Raw genomic sequence first — 19042 nt, 5'->3', positions numbered from 1 at the left:
TCTCCCACTTGGACTACTGCAATGTGCTCTACGTGGGGCTACCTTTGAAGGTGACCTGGAAACTACAACTAGTCCAGAATGTGGCAGCCAGACTGGTGACTGGGAGCGGCTGCTGAGACCACATAACACAGGTCCTGAAAGACCTACATTGGCTCCTACATTCAAAGTGTTGGTGCTGACCTTGGAAGCCCTAAACGGCCTCAAAGGCCCAGGATATCTGAAGGATCTTCACCCCCATCATTCAGCTGGACACTGAGGTCCAGCTCCGAGGACCTTCGGGTGGTTCCCTCCCTACGAGAAGTGAGGTTGCAGGGAACCAGGCAGAGGACCTTCTCGGTAGTGGCGCCCGCCCTGTGGAACGCCCTCCCTTCAGATGTCAAGGAAATAACTCTCTGACTTTTAGAAGACATCTGAAGGCAGCCCTGTTTAGGGAAGCTTTTAATGTTTGATGTTTTAATGTGTTTTTAATATTCTGTTAGGAGGCACCCAGAGTGGCTGGGGAAACCCAGCCAGATGTGCGGGGTATAAATAATATATTATTATTATTGTTATTGTTATTATTATTATTATTATTATTGCAGCATGGGCACTTCAGCACCTGCAGAAGATGTGCGGATAGGCCAAAGTGGGTGGGTTTCTTTTCCAGCGGCAGTGGGGCCATTGGTGACTGTTTTGTGATGCCCCCCCCCCGCCACAGGACTGTTGGACAAGCTGGTGGAAATGAACAGCGCTCTGGAAGAGATCCAGAAGTCCCTTGACATGTACCTGGAGACCAAGCGCCACGTCTTCCCCCGCTTCTACTTCCTCTCCAACGACGATCTGTTGGAGATCTTGGGCCAGTCGCGCAACCCGGAAGCCGTCCAGCCCCACCTCAAGAAGTGCTTTGACAACATCAAGTGCCTCAAGATGCAGAAGGCAGGGACACGCGCCCCCCCCCCACATACCAGCCCCCTTGACTGCCAGCAATTGCCCCCAGCCTCACAGCAAGGCCCACTTTGCTTCTTCTCCAGTGCCTTTTCTTCTTTCCGCTAAATATTGTGGCTAATGGGCAGCTGGCGTTCTCCTCATCCTGGGCTCTTTCTTGGTGGGAAAGTGAGCCAGCAAGGGCCCCTTTCTTCTCCCCACCTCCCCAGTGACTGGGAAGAAAACCTTAGCTCTTTCTTTTCCCCTTAGATTGGCAATACCAACCGATCCGAAGCCTTGGGCATGTTCTCTCTGGATGGCGAGTACATAGATTTCACGCACTCAGTGATGCTGGAGGGACCCGTCGAGGTGAGTCCTTTCCGGCCTTCTGCTCAGCACCATCCTAGCTCTCTCCCTGACTGTGGATAGGAACTGCAGTGCCATGCTGGGGAAACCCAGCCAGATGGGCGGGGTATAAATAATAAATTATTATTATAAGCGCTGCAGGCATCAGGAACCCAGTACTGATGGGCAGGTGCTAAATGAGGCCTCGCTACGCCTGGTCTCTCTCCCGAGACTGCTCACACTCCCTGAGTTGGGGTTAGTTGAGCAGTGTCTAGCTCAGGGGTCCCCTTCCTGGTCCTCTGCTGCTATGTCTCAATAGAGGCCATCTCTAGCCTCTCCAAGTAGCCCTCTGAACCCCTGCCTCTCCCACTCCCTCTGCTGCCACCCTTGCGGCTTTCTCTGCTTTCTGAGACCCTGTGTCAGGTTCAGCGCGACGAGGGTGGAATAATGTGTTGAGAAAGCCATTGAAGAGTTTGGAAGAAGAGTTTGGATTTGATATCCCGCCTTTCACTCCCTTTAAGGAGTCTCAAAGCGGCTAACATTCTCCTTTCCCTTCCTCCCCCACAACAAACACTCTGTGGAGTGAGTGGGGCTGAGAGACTTCAGAGAAGTGCGACTGGCCCAAGGTCACCCAGCAGCTGCATGTGGAGGAGCGGGGAATCGAACCCGGTTCACCAGATTACGAGTCCACCGCTCTTAACCACTATACCACACTGGCTCCACATTGCTACCTTTTCGGGAGCCAGGGGATCCCTCCGACGTTTCTCCCCATGTGCCTTTGCGCAATAAAGTTGTGATGCTCGCATGCAGCAAGCCTTGACGCCAGCCCTGCTAGTCTGCCCTCAGAACGGACTAGCTGGGGATCGTTGACCTTGCAGGAGTGGCTGTGTGACGTGGAACGGGCCATGCGCTGGACCCTGCGGGAGGTGCTGAGGAACTGTCGTCTCGCTTTGAAGAAGATGCTGACCAAGAGGGACAAGTGGGTGAAGGAGTGGCCTGGACAGGTGATGGACAAGGCCAGGGCCGTCTTTAGCAGATGTGGCGCTGGGGTGCAAATATCCGCTCAGCGCCCCCAAATTACCACGGATAGTGGGGGGGTAGCGAAGCTGTGCACTGCCAGCCATGGGGGGGTTGTGCGCAACTCTCCCCCATGCCGCTGCGGGAGAGCAATCCCTGCAGAGGCTTCGGAGGGAATCTGTGTGCTTGCCAGCCATATGTTTGATGGGGAGCAGCTGGCGGGCGTGCAGGGAAAGGGGAGGCCGCTGGCAAAGCCGCACAGCTCCCCCACTCGCTGGGGCGCCCCTGAGAGGCCGGCGCCCTGGCGCAACGAACCACTAAGCTGTATGGGAAAGACGGCTCTGGACAAGGCCAGAATATGGAGAGGGATGGGGTGGGCACGCTGAGGACTTAGCCGGCACCAAAGCAATAGTGGAACAGACCACTTTGGAAGGGGGTGGACTCTCCTATATTGCAGGATTTTCCGCAGAGGATGGCTGGCTGTCGGGGAATCTGTGATTCCTGCATACTAGGGGTTTGCACCAGATGACCCTTCCAAGTGTACAGTTCCATGTCTATGACTCTATTAGACTGTGCCTTGGGCACAGATTCTGGCCTGGCCTTTGACGCCTAAGGGGTGTGTGCTTTTAGGGCACACCCTTATTCTTGGATCTGTCATTCATGCTAATTGTTTTTAATACTGAATTTTAAATTGATATCACCAGCCCTGGGACCTGCTGATGAACGGTGGGCAGTAGATGTAATAACAGTAATCATACTCAGTACTACTCCGTGCTAATTAGTGACCCCAGGAACTCTTTCTCTCCCCCTTCTAAGTTGTACTGACAAACAGGACGTTTTCCCCCTGCCCCTTTAAATGCACGTTTGCGGGTGAATCGGAGATTCCAGTTGCCTGTGATGATGAGTGAACCAACCCAGAAGTATAAGCACCCACTCCTGAGTGCCTAGCGAAAGTTCTGGCACTGAAAAAATTGGGCCCAGGGTTTGCTTGCAGATGCTTTCTCCCCCAAGCTGGCAGCCCCTCCATGCTTACCCAGAATCCTCTCCTTGCAGATGGTGATCACCGCTAGCCAGATCCAGTGGACGGCGGACGTTAGCAAGTGCTTGGCCACCTGCAAGGACCGAGGGGACAAGAAATACCTCAAAGCCATGAAAAAGAAGCAGGTGAGACAGAGGCTGGCAGATCCACCCCATTCCTGCATGTGGGTCAAGGCGCCCACAGATGAGCACATGTGGGCACCTGTGTCCCCTAAGTTGGGAGGCTGACAAGATCTGCTTCTCTGTGGGATGTGTGTCTAGGGAACCCAAGTCCGAGGGACGTGCTCTCTTTTGCTCTCTGGCTATCCAGTGCTTTGGACGGGGTGGCCCTTCGAGGGACCCTCTAGGTGATGCTGCCCGTCTGCATCTCCCATCAGTTACTCCTGAGCATTGGCCACGCTGGCTGGAGCTAGTAGGGGTTAGGAGACCCAATAGCACCTGGGGGGGGGGTCACGGAGTTACCCTAGAGAGCTGTCAGGTGACGAGGAGGAGACCAAAGTGTTGGAGGTGTCCAGTTGAGGGGAAGTTTCTAGTGGATTGGGGCCTGGGAATCTGGGACCCTGAGAGGAGTTTGACCCCAGGGAGGGTCCCAGTGGCTCAGGAGGTGGAGACGCCCTGAAAATGCCAGGTTCATTACGAAAGCCTTTAAGCCATCGCGGCTTCTTGCTTTTTCACGCAGATTCCCGAATTCCCAATGGGCCTTCCCTTCAGTACAGCATGTAATGTGCTATTGAAAGTTCATATCCGGGTGTCCCTCTAGCGCATTTCTTAGATCTGTGCCTCCACTCACCCCTCCCCAACTCAATATGGCATCCCTTCCCGTTTTTATGAAAACAAGATCGAGCTCACTTTAATGCACCTAAGAAAGTTTTCCACCATTTCCCTGCTGCTTGGTCCGTCTCCCATGAAGAAAGCGGGGTGGGGGGAGCAAAGGGGGGGGGCTGCCCATGAGGCTGCTGCCATGGCTGCGAAGGGTCTCAGGGTTTCAGAGCGGCCATTACGGCTTGGTTCTCTTGGCTGCTGTGTCTGCATCCCTGCCGCAACCTTTGAGGAGGAGACATTTTGGGCACGATGACACCAATGTGGAATATGTCTCCATTTCCATCTGAGGGATGTTAGAGGGTGTGGGGACCTTTGGGCTTCCACGTTTGGGGCCCTGCCTCCATCTCCAGCCGGCCAGATCCTTCTGGAAAGGACCACGGGCAGGGCACAGAGACGGGCAACCCTCCTCCATGGTTTCCTGGCCCAACCGAATACGGAAGCTCCATTTTGCCCGCCACAGTCAGGGCCTTGCCCTTGCTCCCTGCACAGGTGTCCATGCTGAACAAGTACTCGGAGGCCATTCGAGGCAACCTGACGAAGATCATGCGCCTGAAGATTGTGGCGCTGGTGACGGTGGAGGTCCACGCCCGGGATGTCATTGAGAGGCTCTACAAGAGTGGCCTGGTCGACGTGACGTCCTTTGAGTGGCTGAGCCAGCTTCGCCTCTACTGGGAGAAGGTGAGGAGGGCAGCTGACACGGGCTGGCGGGAGGCTGGGTGGTGCAGTGGGTGAGCAGAGAAGGGGAGCAGGGACAGAGAGATGCATATTTACCATGTGCCAGTGGTGAGCCACTGCTAACAATTCCCAGCCGGGTTAGCTCTGTGCCCATCCTTGAGTGCTGTTTCCCTCTGCTGTTTGTGGTGCGGAAGCGCAGGAGACTCTGCTGTTGGGGAGGGTTTGAGCCTAGGCTGGAGCCTGTGTGTGTCTCTTGCCTCTTTTCTCACCCAGCGGGTGGCAGCCAGATCGCTTGGATTGGTTTGGAGCTCAAACGGAAGCAGCAGACTTTTGGTCTGCATCCTCTGCACGTTCAGGCCTCCACATCTAAGCGGCACGGCGTCTAGGAGGCAGGTGGGGAGGCTGCTGGGGGCTGCCCCCTGCACTGACCCTGGCTACCAATATGGCCTCCCTTGCTTTTGTGCTTGCCCTCAGGAGAAGCCAGGTCCTCACAGAGTTCCAGGAGCTGGTGTGTGTGTGAGAGGAGGGGAGAGCTGGCTGCCAGTCCAAGTTGAGACCACAGGAAGTGCCTGGGTCCAAAACACAGCAGGGGTCAAGTCCAGAGCAAGGCAGCCAGGACTAGAGGAGCTGGAGGCAATGGTGGAGGGCCTGGGGTGCCGGAAGAAGCAGGATTGGATAAGTTCATAGAGGGCTATTGATGCCTACTAACCATGATGGCAGGGACGCAGATGGCGCTGTGGGTTAAACCACAGAGCCTAGGGCTTGCCGATCAGAAGGTCGGCGGTTCAAATCCCTGCGACAGGGTGAGCTCCCGTTGCTCGGTCCCTGCTCCTGCCAACCTAGCAGTTCGAAAGCACAAAGTACAAGTAGATAAATAGGTACCGCTCTGGCGGGAAGGTAAACGGCATTTCCGTGCGCTGCTCTGGTTTGCCAGAAGCGGCTTAGTCATGCTGGCCACAGGACCCAGAAACTGTACGCCGGCTCCCTCAGCCAGTAAAGCGAGATGAGTACCACAACCCCAGAGTCGGCCACAACTGGACCTAATGGTCAGGGGTCCCTTTACCTTTACCTTTTTTAAAAAAATAATATTTATTAGCAGTTTAAAGATTACAAAAGAAAAGAAAAAGAATTAAACAAGACAATACAATACAATACAAAAACAAAAACACCACACAACCCAAACCCTAAAACATTGAATCAACCAAACAAAACGAAAACAATTAAAAACACATCCATTAATTTCAATATCATAACTTTCGTTCACTTGTTGCAGCGACCTCCTCACACCTCCCTTTTTTGTATTCCACTTCAGTTAACTGTTTCAGCAATTCCTTTCCATCTTCCTCTGTTTTCCTAACCATGATGGCTTTGCTCCGCCGCCCCAGCCTGGTGCCCTCCAGATGTTTTGAGCTACCAGCTCTTTATCTGCCACAGCCAGCATGACCACGGGCTCACCCACACTTCTGCTTGCCCCATAATTTCTAGTCACGGGTCAAAGAGGTTCTTCGTCTTTTTCCGCCACTTTTCCTTGGAACACCCGTTGCTTACCGCTGAATTGGAACAAATGTCAATCCGCAGAGAACCTGATGGACATTTGTTCCGATTCAACAGCAGGACAAAAAAAAGGGGGGGGAGGAGCCTTTGGACAAATGGAGGTGTGAGTGAGCCCCATTGATACTGGGGTTGATGGGAGCTGAAGTTCAAAACATCTGGAGGACACCAAGATTGGGAAGGAAGGACAGTTTTTAGCAATGTGGGTCCTGGGGTGGGGGGGACATGGGGCGTCATGTGACTTCAAGTGACAATTCTGCGTTGGTGCAATGTGAACAATGGTTTAAATGGCACAGTGCTTGGTCTCATGTCTTGAGTTTGCACATCTGGATGTTTTGAGATAAGGGTGCCAGGTGCACTGGGGTTACCGTAGCAACACCAGCAAGGTCGTGTGCGTAACTGGCTGAGTTGCTCACCTTCCCATTGGTTCAGGAATGTAGAGACAGGTATAATCGTCTCCAGGGCATTGCTTTCATTATGTGAAGTCCTGTCCTGATGCTATCCTGCTTTGCTGTCAGGGTCTGACTCTGAATTTGTGGGATAGGGGAAGAGGCTGTGGGTTTTACACAGCAGCGTCAGCTAGCATGGTGATAGCGTTAGCGGATCTCTCCGTACATAAGCATCTTTACTTCAAAGACCAGAAGAACTGTATAAAGTCCATAGTGCTGTTTAGCATTGTCTTCTGTCTGGAGATGATAAGTGCTTTGTTACTTTGAGCTGTGTGGCAGAAGAGTTTTCCCCTTAACCGGGGACTCTGGAAGAAGCCATTCTGTTGCGGGAAGGAAATCTCTGAAAACTCTGCTGGGACTCCACATCCTCCTGATGCGTCACACGGGCTGAGATGTGGTGATCTACCAGCCGACTTCCACAAGTTCCCAACACCCCGCCACCCCTCTCCTATGGAAAATCTTTTTTTCAGGAGCTGGACGATTGCGTCATCCGGCAGACCAACACCCAGTTTGCCTATGGCTACGAGTATCTGGGGAACTCTGGGCGGCTGGTCATCACCCCACTGACTGACAGGTATCCCACGAGGGCTGTGAGCCCGACCAGGAGAAGCCTAGTGGTTTCTGGCCATGGAAGTTGGCATGCCGTGAAGGGCCTGGTGCCAGCGCTGAAAGGCTACAGCCTGGGTCTGTCTGGGTCGGAAGACTGGGGGAATCTGCTGGGGGCAGCAGGAGGGAGCCTGGGAGGGAGAAGAGGCAACTAATAATGTTTGGGGAGGGGTGAAAAAGAAACGAGGCAAGGAGATGGGCCCAGATGGCCAGTGGGGAAGTGGGAAGCCAGTCATGGGAACCCCTAGCCATCCTGCTCTACAAGGAGAGCCTGAGATGTTTGGGTTCCTTTGGCCTCTCTTCCGCAGGTGCTACATGACTCTGACCACAGCCCTCCACCTCCACCGGGGAGGGTCCCCCAAGGGCCCTGCAGGCACTGGCAAGACGGAGACGGTAAAGGACTTGGGCAAGGCTCTGGGCATGTACGTCATTGTGGTCAACTGCTCCGAAGGCCTGGACTACAAGTCGATGGGGCGCATGTACTCCGGCCTAGCGCAGGTAAGGAAAAGTGTCAGGTGCTGGCCCTGCTGCAAGGGCTCCCCATGCCTGCGCTGGCCCCCCTCAAGCTCTCCACTTTGCACTCCGCCAACAGACCGGGGCCTGGGGCTGCTTTGACGAGTTCAACCGCATCAACATTGAGGTCCTGTCCGTCGTGGCCCAGCAGATCCTCTCCATCCTCTCGGCTTTGGCCGCCAACCTGACGCGCTTCACCTTTGAGGGCCACGAGATCAACTTGGTGTGGTCTTGCGGCATCTTCATCACCATGAACCCAGGTGGGGAGGCCGGGAGGATCGTTCTGGGCAGGGGTGGCGTCAGGCTTCGGGGAATTCTGTCCCTCCCCCGGTGGCAGCAAGAAGCAGAGAAAAACAAAGAAGAGTTCTTACTAATGAGTTTTTTCAATCATCACAGCAAGAGATAAAGGAATGCAGTTTGTCTCCTGTTAATGTCATTGCTCCAACTGAGCTCCTCGCCCCTCCCTTCCTATCAACAGCACTTCCCCTTACGGTGGCCGCCAGGGGCTAATTGTTTCTGGATCCTTTGCTCTTGCAATCTCAACGAACGCCATGTTCTGGGAGAAGGGGGGGTCAGAAATACTATCCAGTGATAGTGTGTCAGCTGGCTGCTCTCTGTCTCCTCCTCCTCTTCTCCCAACACCTCCTATCTCTTCTGTTCGCCTGTCTCTGAGCTGTGACCTTCCTCAAACCACTGCTGTAATTCAGTACTGCCTTCCTCTCCCCTGGAAACTTCAGGAAGGGGGGGGGCGATCTCCACCATTCCTCCTCAATCCCGTCCCCTTCAGTCCAGTCCCTGACAGGTGGGCTCAGCTGGGGGGGGTGCCTCCACCCGTGGACATTTGCCAGTGCTTCCGTGTTCCTCTTGGCAGGTTACGCCGGACGCACGGAGCTGCCTGACAACCTCAAGTCGATGTTCCGCCCCATCTCCATGGTGGTGCCTGATTCCACGCTCATTGCCGAGATCATCCTCTTTGGGGAAGGCTTCAATAACTGCAAGGTACTGTTGGGATGGACGTGGGTGGCGCTGTGGGTTAAACCACAGAGCCTAGGACTTGCTGATCAGAAGGTTGGCGGTTTGAATCCCCGTGACGGGGTGAGCTCCCGTTGCTCCATCCCTGCTCCTGCCAACCTGGCAGTTCAAAAGCACGTCAAAGTGCAAGTAGATAAATAGGTACCACTCCAGCGGGAAGGTAAACGGCATTTCCGTGATCTGCTCTGGTTCGCCAGAAGTGGCTTAGTCATTCTGGCCACGTGACCCGGAAGCTGTACGCCGGCTCCCTCAGCCAATAAAGCGAGATGAGCACCGCAACCCCAGAGTCGGCCACGATTGGACCTAATGGTCAGGGGTCCCTTTACCTTTACCTTACTGTTGGGATGGTTCGGGGAGGGGGCGGGAGTGCTTTGCTTGGGCAGAGCGGGTGAGCGGAAAAAGAGCGCTCTCAATGAGGTTCGCCAAACTCTCTCCTCCCCTTCCCAGATCCTGGCCAAGAAGGTTTACACCCTCTACTCGCTGGCTGTCCAGCAGCTCTCCAAGCAAGACCACTACGACTTTGGCCTCCGGGCGCTCACGTCCCTGCTCCGCTACGCCGGGAAGAAGCGCAGGGTGCGGCCCGACCTTTCTGATGAGGAGGTGAGGAGCCCCCTGCCTTCAGCAGTTGTGATGCAAAACGTGGCCAGCACAGAAGGGCCGTCGCTCAGCAGCAGAGAGCCCGCCTTGAGAGCAGAAGGTCCCTTGGTCAATGTGTAGCAGCATCTCCAGGTGGGGTTTGGAGAATCTCCAGCCTGAAATCTGGGAGAGCCACTGCTGCCAATCAGTGTAGACAATACTAAGCTAGGTGGACCAATGGTTTGGCCCCATATAAAGCAGCTTCCTCTGTTCCTGGAAGGCTAGTGGCTGCCAAGAACTGTGGGGTTGGAATGAAGAGGAAGTCACTTGCAATGTTGCTGTTGTGTGTGCTCTCCATGTCTGCCTCTGGTGACTTTATCAGTCACGCAGCTGCTCCTTTATGCCACGGGGTCCTCCCTGGGGTGCTTCATGGAGCGCTTGGCATCCTTCTCCCCCCCCCCCCCTCATACCACATACCCTCCGACCAGCTCTTCCACACTCTCCACTTGCAGGTCCTCCTCATGGCCATGAAAGACATGAACATAGCCAAGCTGACGTCCGGCGACGTGCCTCTCTTCAACGCCATCACTCAGGACCTCTTCCCAGGCATTGAGTGCCCCGTCATTGACTACGGAAAGGTCAGCCATGCCGTCCCCTCCCTGCTCCACAGGCATTGCCTCTTCTTCTTGGGAAATCTGGCAAGAGCCTCACCCAGTGCTGAGCTGCTGCTCTCCAAGGGAAGCCCCTCGCAGGTGCAACCCACTAACCCACTGGAATTCTTGATGGTAGTGGTGGATAAAGCAGGGACTTTATTGGGAGAGAGGATCATAGAATTGTGGAGTTGGAAGAGGGCACGAGGGTCATCTAGTCCAACCCCTGCAAGGCAGGAATCTTTCATCCACTGTGGGGCTCGAACCCACAACCCTGGGATTGAGAGTCTCATGCTCTACTGACTGATCTAAGATGTGGCATGAAAAACAAGGTGTTGCCCTTGCAGCCTTCCAATCTGGGCACTTCTTTCTTTCTTTCTTTCTTTCTTTCTTTCTTTCTTTCTTTCTTTCTCTCTCTCTCCAGCTCAAGGAAGTGCTTGAGGGGGAGCTGAGAGAAATGGGCCTGCAGGTGATCTCCTTCACCATCACCAAGGTGATCCAGCTGTACGAGACCAAGAACTCTCGCCATTCCTCCATGATCGTGGGCAACACGGGCAGCGGCAAGACCGTCACCTGGCGTGCCCTGCAGGCCACCCTCTGCACCCTCTGCAAGAGCGGAGACGCGACGGCCAACATAGTCCGGGTCAGTGGGAAGCTCCTTCACCTCCGACACAGGGCTGCGCAGGGGACTGGCCTCCCTCCTTGCCTCTGCCAAGTCTGGCTGCCTCTTCCTCTTCCTCTTCCTCCACCTCCTGGGGGGGCCATCCCAGACATCTGGGACTTGCTGGGCTGGGTGGGGCTTCTTCCCCAATGTCCACATTTCCTGTAGCCCCCCCCCCCTTGCTGGCTGGCTTCTCCGCTGCATTCTTTCCTTGGGACAGGAGGCAAGTTGATCGCCCTTGATACAAAAACAGGGGGTAGCATTACCCTCAACCCTCTAGCTTCCGTTTGCTTCTCCCCAATTGGATAGCCATAAAAAGTAAATAAAGCACAGAGGTCTCTCTGGGTCTTAGCTAGAAAAACGCACCTTGCTTCCTCCTGACTTTGTCTCCCCACCCCTCTCTTCCTCCAACCTTCCCGCTCTCTTTCCTTGCTGGGCCTGCCTGCTTCCAGGAGTACCCCCTGAACCCGAAGGCAGTTTCCCTGGGCGAGCTGTACGGAGAGTACAACCTCAGCACCAATGAGTGGACGGATGGCATTCTGTCCAGCGTCATGCGATTGGCATGTGCAGGTACACCAGGGCCCCTTCCTTCACTCCTGCCATGTTGCTAAGAGAGAGAGAGAATAAGAGAGAGAGAGAGAGAGGTATCAGAGTGCCTTCCTGCTTAGAAGCCACACTGTCTCAGACCTATAGGCACTCATCTTCTTCCCTGGCGGCAACTGAGTCCTCCTGCCCTGCAGGCCAGACTGAATCCAGAGTACTTAGAGGCCCCAAATGTATAACAGAGCAGGCAAAAGGCAGGTGGGTTGGACGGTGACACCCACAGGGAACATAAGCAGAGCCCTGCTGGGTTAAACCAGGCGCCTCTCTAACCCATCATCCTATTCCTTCAGGAAACCCAGCAGGCAGGGCAGAAAGGCATCCACTCTCCCCTCCTGTCTGCCCCCATTGTCTCATATTAAGAGCTACACTGCCTCTGAACCTGGAGGCTTCATTTTGCTATCCTTAGCTAGTGACAATACTGCTCCCTTTTATGAGTTTATCTCCATTCCCCATTTAAGCCAGTGGCTGCAGCCGCCCCATCTAGTGGCAGCCAGTTCCACAGGAGATGATGATCGGGAGCCGAAGTGTGTGTGTGTGCTGGTGGGGGAGCCGAGCCCCTCCTGTCCTCCTTGTGCTTGTGGCCACCGAGTCTGAGCCATAGGGAGGCTGTGCAAAGCATGCTGGTGGGTGGCCCATGTATTGGGGGCAATTTCCCAGCCGCTCTCCAGGCCAGCTGTGAACTTTAGGCAGCTAGAGTTGGAGCCCATGGCACGCTAGTCACTGTACAGGCGCCCAGGGAGATTAGGGCGCAAAGGAGAAGCCTTGCTTGGGCAGAGGCCTCAAACTACAGACTGCTCTGGCTCAGCTCTGCCGTAGCTCCTGCTATCTCCTCTCCAGTCCTCACTAGTAGTTCCTCGTCTTTGTGTCACCTTTGCTGTGGCCTGGCCAGCCTTTCCCCTGCCTGCCTGCCTGCCTGCTTACCTCTCAAAGACCATTTCCTGCCCCCCACCCAGCAAGGGGGGGGGCACAGCCCAAGGAGCTGCTGGATGTAGCCAGGAGGCACCAGCTGCATGCTTTGTGTGGGATTTCCTCTTGAGGGCTGGGGGCACTGAGCCCCAGGCCTAGGGTGGGGGGAAATCTGTGCTGAGCCTGGGACACTGTCACCTGCCTCTCCTCAGCCCCCCCCCCAACACCTCCAGCTCATGCCGCTTTGCCTGATAGCCTCACCCTGAGGGGGCACCGGTGATTATCTCCGAGTGCCGGCAGGAGGCCTCCCGCGGGCATTTGCTTTTTCTCATGCCAGCAGGGCGATGGCACTGCCGTTTCTAGGAAACGGTGGGAGAAGGAGCGGGGGAAGGCCTTCTTCTGACCCCAATCTCTATGATAATTGAGGATGGGAACCTGTTGGCATGCATGTTGATTTTGGGTGGGTGAAGGTGACCCACTGTCTTTTCCTCTCGGGGGATCCCTGCTCTGTGCTGGAGGGCTGGCTGCTTTGCAGGGGCGGGGGGCACAGGGAACAGAGGATCGAAAGGCAAGGAAGAGGGAGAAATATTGGTCCAGGCTGGGGCATTGGGCTGCTTCAGAGAGACCCTTGTCGCTTATGGGTTTCTTAATCAGCTTCTGACCCCTTTCTTTCCATCCCCCTGCCAGTACAGTGTCTGACTCTCTTGTGAAGCAGATTGGAAGACTTCTGGGGTTCTGTTTGTGCTGCTGGGGCTGCAGTGTTGCGTGTGGCTAGCTACCTCACCCCTCACCCCCCCCCACTGTTTGGATTACGCTGAGCAAGATGGTAACAGGGGTGGCTTGACTCATGTGCCACAACTCAGTGCCAGACTCGGTTCCGCTTGCCCTCGTAAACCTTCCAAATGCTGGTGGGGGGGCGGCGACCCCGATTTGCACTTGAGTCAAATGATTCCAACTGCCTGCTTGAAAGATCGCCCCCGCGAGTGAAATAATCAATGTGAGCAGTGGTGGGAACTGGCCTTTGGAACGCCTCCCTTGCAAAGCTGAGTGTTGGTTCTTGCTGGGCTGCTCCAGCTCTGTGGTCTGTTTTCCACCTTTGCGCATCTGGGGCCCAGACCTTTGCTCCCCCCCGCCAGTGGATGGTAGCTCCTAACTCTCTAACCTAGACTCCTGTCCCCATCTGACCCCCCCACTCCAGGACTTCTCCCTCAACCCCAAAGCCCTGAGCCTCGGGGAGTTGTTTGGGAGGTATGACCTTGCCACCAGCGAATGGCACGATGGCGTTCTGGCTTCCATCATGCGCGAGGTCTGCACAGGTATTTACCCTCCGGGAGGCCCACCTTGGCCGTGCCAGCTGCCTGCCTTGACTGCCAATCACTCTTCCTTTCTGAGCAACCTGGCACCTCTCTCTGTCTCAGACAATCAATCTCTTCAAACAAGACCTTGGAAGAAATTCTCTGCTCTGCTTTTGAAATTTCTGTGTGTTTCCATTCATTCTGTGTGTTTCAGTCCTTGTCCCTGGTGCCCCACCCATTGCCCCTTGTTTGTTGACCAGCTGCTGTTCTGTTCCCCTGAATTACAGAATCTGCCCTCATTTTTTTAAAAGGGCATGTTTCTAGCTTTCCTTGATGTAGGAACGTGAATAAGATGACTGAAGAGTCTGCTAAAGGCTCTATCCGGTATGTCTTCCCAAATGCATTTAATGATCCAACAAAGATCTGAGCACAAGAGCCCTCTCTTCTCTGGTGGCTTCCAGCAGCTGGTACTCAGAAATGTTGCTGCCTCACACCATGGAGGGTACAGCATAGCCCCTGTGGCTAGTAGCCATTGACAGCCTTTTTCCTCCCTGAATTTGTCCAACCCGTTTTTTCAAGCCTTTTAAGCTGATAGCCACCCAGTCGAACTCTGGCTGTGGCTCTTCCAAGACTCAAGGAGAGGCAATTTTTCCTCAGCCCTTAGTTATATATTGTGGCTTCCATGTAAGGTATACAAAGGAGGGCAGCGAATTCACTGTCCTGAGATCCTTCCTGCTGCAGCCCGGGAGGCAGGAATCCGCGTTATGGACTTGGAGTTCTTAACGTTCCTCTTTGCCCAGATGAGAAACCTGATGAGAAGTGGATCCTCTTTGACGGCCCTGTGGACACGCTGTGGATCGAGAGCATGAACTCTGTCATGGACGACAACAAGGTGCTGACCCTCATCAATGGCGAGAGGATCGCCATGCCCGAGCAGGTAGGCCCGAGCTGCCCCCACAAGCCAGCCCCTCCAGCAGCTCCTTGGCCAGAACTGATAGGTGGTTTCCATTCCCCCACAGGTTTCGCTGCTGTTCGAGGTGGAGAATCTCGCCGTCGCCTCGCCCGCCACTGTCTCCCGGTGCGGAATGGTTTACACAGACTACAGCGACTTGGGCTGGAAGCCCTATGTGCTTTCCTGGATCGAGAAGCGCCCAAAGGTATTTGAGGAGGGGAGAGCAGTGGGTTGTAAAAGCGACCGGATGCCGGGACCCCTGCGGTTGAGTCTGTCCTTTCCCCTCCGTGGAGGAAAGGCAGGATATAAACGTAATAAATAGCAACAATAAAGTAGCCCTGGCTACTGACCGTGTGAGGGTCAGGGTCAGGGTCAGGACCGGATTTTGGTTTGACGAGGTGATGGGGCCCTTTATATATCCAGCTGTCCTTTGTCAACAACAAATTGTCGTCGTTTTTGTGTTGAATACATGCTATATGGTCATTTATGGACCTCATAGGTACCTCAAGCCATTTGCCCATGTTGCCATGCAACCAGTCCATGCAGAATGTAGGCACCCTATATATAGAAATGAGCAAACCAGTGATATTTTAGGGAGCAGACTAGCAGGCGGGGCCCATGACTTACATCATAGGAGCTTACACAACACAAAACCCTGTTGCTGTAGGTAGGTTTTATTTTGTTTGTTTTTTATCTTATATTTTGGAAATGTACATCCAGGTTTTTTCCCCTTTAATTTTTTGGGAGGCCCCTAAGAGAGTGGGGCCCTAAGCTGTAGCTTGTTTAGCTTATACATAAATCCGGCACTGGTCAGGGTGGGATGGAGAGGTCCTAGGGAAGCCCTGAAGGGACAAATGTGGGTTTGCGGGGGTCTTCAGGAGGAGCAGATCAAGTAGTTGACAGTCAGCGAGCTTCCCTTTGCCCCCGTCTCCTCCCAGACCGAAGCGGAAACCCTGCAGCGGATGTTTGACAAATTTACCAACAAGATGCTGACCTTCAAGAAGGACAACTGTCAGGAGCTGGTCCCTATCCCCGAGTACAGTGGGATCGTGTCTCTCTGCAAGCTGTTCACATCCTTGACGTCGTCTGATGAAGGGGTAAGTGGCATGCGAGGGCCAGTCAGCCGCTCTGGAGGCCCTGGGGGCATTGTCAGCTTCCGCCCTCCTCAAGCCACCTAGCATTTGGGGGGCGTTATGTCAAGGATGGCCCCCTTGCCACTCTCTAAAAAAAGAATTATTAAGAATATTACAATGAGTTAAAGTAAAAAAGAAAGAAAAAGGGAAAGCATGCATAAAACATTTTAACAGACAGAGGAGAACAACAATAACAAAATGACATTAAAATACAATTAAGATTACAGAATTTTATAACATGCATGGACTTATTGTTTTCCTCAAATATACAGTGGTACCTCGGGTTAAGAACTTAATTCGTTCTGGAGGTCTGTTCTTAACCTGAAACTGTTCTTAACCTGAGGTACCACTTTAGCTAATGGGGCCTTCCGCTGACGCTGCGTTGCTGCGTCACGATTTCTGGTCTTATCCTGAAGCAAAGTTCTTAACCCAAGGTACTATTTCTGGGTTAGTGGAGTCTGTAACTTGAAGAGTCTGTACTCTACATCGATTCATGGGTGACTATGGTTTCCAAAAATACATTCCAAATACAGTTGTGCCTCGGAAGTCAAACGCCTTGCGACTCGAACATTTTGGCTCTCAAACGCCGCAAACCTGGAAGTGATTGTTCTGGTTTGCGAACGTTCTTTGGAACCCGGACGTCCGATGTGGATTCTGCGGCTTCCAATTGGCTGCAGGAGCTTCCTGTAGCCAATCAGAAGCTGTCCCTTGGTTTCCGAACGTTTTGGAAGTTGAACGGACTTCCGGAATGGATCCCCTTCGACTTCCGAGGTACGACTGCATCATTAAATTTGTCCAGATCATAGAATAGGACCACGAGGGTCATCTAATTCCAGTCCCCTGCAATGCAGGAATCTTTTGCCCAACGTGGGGCTTGAACCAACGCCCCTGAGATTCAGAGCCTCATGCTTTACCAAGTGAGCTATCCCAGCACTGTTCAGTTTTGTTCCCAGGGAGGTGGCTTCAGCGGGTTTGGGGGGGCAGTGGGTCTGAGGAGAGCTTTTCTGAACCCCCCAGCTGAATCCCGCGGACAGTGAAAACTACTCAACGGTGGTGGAGATGTACTTCATCTTCAGCATGATCTGGTCCCTGTGTGCAGCCGTGGACGAGGAGGGCCGGAAGAAAATCGACATCTTCCTTCGAGAGATTGAGGGCTCCTTTCCTAACAAGGTCACTTGGGTGCCCTTGGGTGGGGTGGGGTGGGGTGGTGCTATGAGGCTGAGCCAAGTCCTGCAGCTGTTATGCTTGCCAGAACAAGATAGGCTGCCCCAAAGGTGAAAAGAGGGCATGTGAGTTAATAGACCTAAAGGGAGGTGGTCAAGAAAAAATGGGTCTTCTCTCTCTGGTGTTAACGGAGAAATCTGAGGGCTCCCTTGGACAAAAAAACAAGGACACCAGCCAGGAATACCAGAGCAAAACAGCAGCCAGTAGGCTTGGTCTTTATTGAAGACTGTCGCAACAGGATTCCCACCTGCCACCAGGTGGAACAAGATGGAAGCCCCAAACAAAAGAGCCCCCAAACTTTTATTAGCTGCTAATCCTCATGTTACACCCCCCCAAACTACATCACTCATTCATCACGGTTACATCATGAAAGGGGAGGTCTGGTGGCAGGAATCTGAGCATCCTGGACCCTGCCCCATGGTTCCCCTTGCCCTCCACCAAACACCCATCAAGTGAAACAAAAGAGATCTTTACATTTCCCTGTTTCCCAGCCAAGTTCATCACACCCTTTTGTCTTCATCTGGGTTTGTTATTTCTGGAATGGCTACCTGTCTGGCACTCAGGTATCAGGAGGCCAAGGATTATCACTCAGGCAGAGGGGCTGCTGAGGAGCTGAGCTCACATGTCTATATGAATTTCTGTAGTTTTCCCTGTGAGCCAGTACATAGATAACATTTATCAGTGAATTGTTACATTTGGTATCGTGCAGCAAAGGCCCTTCGAATAGATAGGAAGAAACTGTGATGAATTGTTTTGTGGGGACAAATCACAAAAGTCACAAAAGTGATTGTGCTGACTTTGGTAGTGGGCTGCATGTGCATGATATCTGCTGGAGGGGCAACCCCCCCCACCTATACATAAATTCCTGCAAGACTGGGAAGGTACACAGGGCATCCCTCTTGCCCACCTAAGAGCCAGTCACAATGAAAAACCCTTCCACTGCCCAGAGAGATCCATGATTCAGGCCCAGCTTTAGGCCTCCGCAAGGACTGCTGAAAATACACCCCTCTGACAAGCTAACTTCTTTCCCTCCCAGGATACAGTCTACGAGTATTATGTTGACCCCAAGCGGAAGCAATGGTCTTCCTTTGAAGATAAACTGCCCAAGATGTGGAGGTACCCATCCAAGTAAGTAAACAGTTTTTTGCCCAAGATAGAGGACAAGCCTTCTCTGCCAGTCCCAGGCAGGGAAGGAGGAGCTTAATGGGAGTGTGACTCAGCCCCTAAAACTTAAAACCTGTGTTCTTCAACCTTCTGTAGCTTAAAGCAGTGGCGTAGTGTGGGTTGCCAGTGCCCAGGGCCACTCAAAAGGGGTGGGTAAGAGGGAGGGAAATTCATGGTGTACACACACACATTCAATTGCCTAATAGCGTCTGCATCACCCAGGAGATCACAGACACAGAGATAACAAAAAAAAATCGTTGTCTGAAGAGGTCACTTCCTGATTCATGTGGAGAAGCCATTTTCAGTGGAGCCCAGTGATGGAACAGCTGATTTGAGACAGCACCGGGCATTGAAATTTTGTGCCCCCTAACAATTTTGTGCCCGGGGCAACTGCCCCTGTGAACGCCTCCCATGTTACGCCACTGGCTCAAAAGCAGTAGCACAGCGGCAGGAGAGGCAAAGGAGAGCCCTGCGTGCCAGGTTTATGGGATTTGCTGCCACAAGATGTGGCAGTTGGGAAGAAAATAGTGATGGATGAGGCAGAGGAGGAGGAGATGGGAATCCATGAATGGCCGTTCGTAGCCAGGAGGGACTATTGCCTTCAAGCCTGGGGAGTCGGCCTGTGGGAGAAGCAGGTTGCTGGGTGAAGTGGACGTTTGCTCTAGCCTAGCAGGGACCATCTGAAGTTCTTACACGTAAAGAAAGTAGGAGGGAGAAGCAGCTAAAGGGGCACCACGGAGAACGGGCTCATTCTAGGGATGGCGGTGTCCTGTCTTCATTATGTGTGTGTGTGTTGGAGGGTCTCAGGCGAGTTTTTTGTTTCTTGCAGCAGTAGCAGGGTGTGAGTGACAGCAGAGGGGCACCTCTACGATACACACATAGTTACCCTCCCCACTCCCTTTGCCTGCCTTCTCTTGTTTCCCGCAT

The 19042-nt window shown here is 53.5% G+C and overlaps 1 protein-coding gene and 1 long non-coding RNA gene across 2 annotated transcripts in view; one reads left to right on the top strand and one right to left on the bottom strand.

Moving 5' to 3' along the window:
* The window catches only part of DNAH2 (dynein axonemal heavy chain 2), a 143707-nt gene that overhangs the window by 80048 nt on the left and 44617 nt on the right, over window positions 1-19042 (top strand). The window contains exons 31-48 of the mRNA XM_079951695.1: window positions 698-915; window positions 1174-1272; window positions 2127-2252; window positions 3319-3429; window positions 4615-4803; window positions 7271-7374; window positions 7715-7904; window positions 7999-8179; window positions 8791-8918; window positions 9399-9551; window positions 10040-10165; window positions 10602-10820; window positions 11291-11408; window positions 14443-14579; window positions 14662-14799; window positions 15533-15691; window positions 16745-16897; window positions 17988-18079. Of these exons, the coding sequence (XP_079807821.1) occupies window positions 698-915; window positions 1174-1272; window positions 2127-2252; window positions 3319-3429; window positions 4615-4803; window positions 7271-7374; window positions 7715-7904; window positions 7999-8179; window positions 8791-8918; window positions 9399-9551; window positions 10040-10165; window positions 10602-10820; window positions 11291-11408; window positions 14443-14579; window positions 14662-14799; window positions 15533-15691; window positions 16745-16897; window positions 17988-18079 (2641 nt within the window). The remainder of the gene's footprint in view (window positions 1-697; window positions 916-1173; window positions 1273-2126; window positions 2253-3318; window positions 3430-4614; window positions 4804-7270; window positions 7375-7714; window positions 7905-7998; window positions 8180-8790; window positions 8919-9398; window positions 9552-10039; window positions 10166-10601; window positions 10821-11290; window positions 11409-14442; window positions 14580-14661; window positions 14800-15532; window positions 15692-16744; window positions 16898-17987; window positions 18080-19042) is intronic.
* Window positions 1-19042, bottom strand: part of LOC307202372 — a 359370-nt gene that overhangs the window by 313361 nt on the left and 26967 nt on the right. The gene's annotated exons all lie outside the window — the stretch shown is intronic.

The sequence above is a fragment of the Podarcis cretensis genome (assembly GCF_951804945.1).
Source record: "Podarcis cretensis genome assembly, chromosome: 13".
NCBI lineage: Eukaryota > Metazoa > Chordata > Lepidosauria > Squamata > Lacertidae > Podarcis > Podarcis cretensis.
The sequence above is the reverse complement of the archived record's forward strand: the minus strand, read 5'-3'. Positions and strand labels throughout refer to the sequence as shown.